General features: G+C 42.2%; 1 protein-coding gene across 1 annotated transcript; it reads left to right on the forward strand.

Moving 5' to 3' along the window:
* Positions 1–674: 674 nt before the first annotated feature.
* Positions 675–1,084, forward strand: LOC107190616. Its single transcript, XM_015579452.1, is given in 2 exon segments — positions 675–820; positions 823–1,084. Coding segments are annotated over 2 exon segments (408 nt in total).
* Positions 1,085–2,984: the final 1,900 nt, after the last annotated feature.

Below are 2,984 nucleotides of genomic sequence, written 5' to 3' on the forward strand. Positions count from 1 at the left end.
GCGGAAACCGATAAATGGCTACGATTTAAAAATTATCGTTACAAGGAGCGTGCGCCTTTCATCGTCTACGCAGACTTGGAGTGTTTCCTGGAGGACGTTACACCGAAACAGCAGGGCGGCAAAACTTCTTCGCTGTATCAACATCATCGTGCATTCAGCGTGGGTTATTACGTCCACTGCACCTACGATGCATCGTTATGTAGGTATCATTCTTATGGTCACGAGTCGGAATGCATCGAGTGGTTTGCGAAGGAATTGTATGAGTTGGGATCTACATAGGATAGAAACGGTGGTTGAAAGGACGATTCCGATGAATCCGCTTACCGTGGAACAGTCGTTAATCTTCAATCGGGCCACCTATTGTCATGTATGCGAAAAAACTTTCCGCGATCATTGTCATTTTACCGGGACGTATCGAGGTCCAGCGCACTTGTAATTTAACCTACCAAACATCATTCACGGTACCCATCGTTTCTCATAATTTATCCGGTTATGACGCACACTTTATAATTAAAAAGCTCGCCACTGTGTCGATGGTAAAGTAGACTTGCTTCCGTTAACGAAAGAAAAATATATTTCGTTCACGAAACATGTGGCCGAAATGGGAACAAATAATACGGATCCGCATGCGAAGAAAGAGAAGTGCGTTAAATTTCGATTCATAGAATGTTGATATGATACTGTTTGTTGAGCGAGGTATACGTGGTGGACTTAGTCAATGTTCTCACAGGTACGCGTGCGCAAATAATAAATATTTACCCTCGTACAATCCATCGAAAGTTTCCACGTATTTAATGTATTTTGATGTTAACAATTGGCAGGATTGGACGTAAGTTCCATTCCAATAGACGATCCGACCGGATATCTCCTGAACGTTGATTTGAAGTATCCGTGTGAAATTCACGACGTACATGCAGATCTTCCGTTCTGTCCGAATCACGAGAAGGCAAACGTGGGAGGAATTAAATTACTAGCCACGCTCAATGATGAAGTACGATACGTGATACATTATCGGTATCTGCAACAGTGTTTGAAGCACGGGTTAAAACTGCTTAAGATACATCACGTTCTGCAATTCGATTAGTCTCAATGGCTATGTAGATACATTGATTTGAATACTAAATTACGCACAAATGCAACAAACGAATTTTCAAAAAATTTATTCAAGTTAATGAATAACGCAGTTTTTGGGAAAATGATGGAGAACATGCACAATCACACGGATGTGAAACTAGTTACGCAATAGGAGGGGCGCTACGGTTCCGAGGCTTTGATCGCAAAACCTAATTTCCATAGTCGTCTGTAATACTGTTCTTGCGAGCGATTTGATAGCTATAGAATTAAAGAAATTAAATGTTAAACTTTTTAAACCTATTTACGTAGGAATGTACATCCTCGATATATCGAAAACATGTTTGTATGATTATCATTACAATTATATGCTTCCAAATTTTTACGAAAGATGTAAAATTTGGTACACTGACACGGACAGTTTGATTTGTGAGCTTAAATGCGAGGACGCGTATGGAATTATGAAGCGCGACATACATCGATTCGATACAACCGACTATGCCGACGTCAACCCATACGGTCTTCCGCGTATGTATAAGAAGGTGCCGGGTTTGATGAAGGATGAGAACAACGGTACGATTATGACTGAATTCGTCGGATTACGACCCAAGATGTATGCCACTCGTGTACATGGTATGAAAGAATGCGTGAAGAAGTTAAAAGGTATTGGGCGAAGAGTTACGGAGAAGAGTATATAATTCGAGGATTAGATTAAATGTCTTAACGATATTGTGGAGAAGACTGTTCAGCAGAATCAAATTATGACTATACAACACAATGTATACACGATACATGAACAACAATTAGCTCTTAGTCCGTATGACGATAAACGGAAAATAGATCACAATTCACCGCGAATACTCCCTTGGGGATATTATAGTTTAAGCGAAACATTGCATAATGTATGAAATCAATTTATTAAATGAACGTTGTAATACATCATTTTTTTTTATCCATGAATTATAAGAAGCGTCAAATCCCAACCACTTTACATACAGCTTGTTTCCTTTCTTACGTGTCACTTTCCCTATCAGATGTAGATCCGGATACTTTGGCACGTGTAATTCCTGTTCGTAGAACCCTCCAGCCATAGGATCACCTTTCTAATCGGACAATAAATATGTAATCGGATTTGTTCGATTTACCGAGACAATTTCCAACACTTCCGTTGACTGATTCGGTGTGTACCCTTTGTCGAACACCGTTTTAAAGTTGCTCACGCGTATTTTCTCAATAACTTTGAATTTTGCCGTTTCAGTGATTTTCAACTTGCTGTATACGGATCGCGTTGTCGTGGATTACGTCAATCTGCCGCATTCCTATTGTACGATGCTTTCGTTGATTGTAATCTGATACGAACTTGGGAAGACTGTCCAACCAACGATACGATCCGTTCAACGAGAACAACTTCCACATTGCATTCTTCAGGGTACGATTGAAGCGTTCTACCACGGAAGCTTTCATGATACTAAAACGTTGAGTAATGGTTGATGTTATGTTCCTTCGTACAATTTTCTTGAAAATCATTATTATAAACTTCTTTTACCATATCCGTCTGCAAATTGCTTCTGTAGGCGGATCAAAAAGATGGCATTTCGTTTTGGGAATCGTTTACCAAGACTCGTCAGTGGGGCTGACGGTAGACGACCCCTATCCCAGACGCCTGGGTTACTCCTGGGCGGAGCCCCTGGGGACACGAGGGCTGGAAGGGTCTCGTCTAGGCATGTTGCCTGGGCGAGAACTCCGATGGAGCTGATGTTCCACCAACACCCGGTCGAGTTTGCTCGTCCGGTGCGGGGAATTTCGGCGAAGTTGGGGGCTCGACCGGCTCAAAGTCCACTCACCGCACCTCCACGTGGGGTCCCCGGGTCTCCGCCTCAGTAGCTGGAACCGCTTTGCGGGCACCAGATTGC

The sequence above is a fragment of the Dufourea novaeangliae genome, unplaced genomic scaffold (genome assembly GCF_001272555.1).
Source record: "Dufourea novaeangliae isolate 0120121106 unplaced genomic scaffold, ASM127255v1 scaffold207, whole genome shotgun sequence".
NCBI lineage: Eukaryota > Metazoa > Arthropoda > Insecta > Hymenoptera > Halictidae > Dufourea > Dufourea novaeangliae.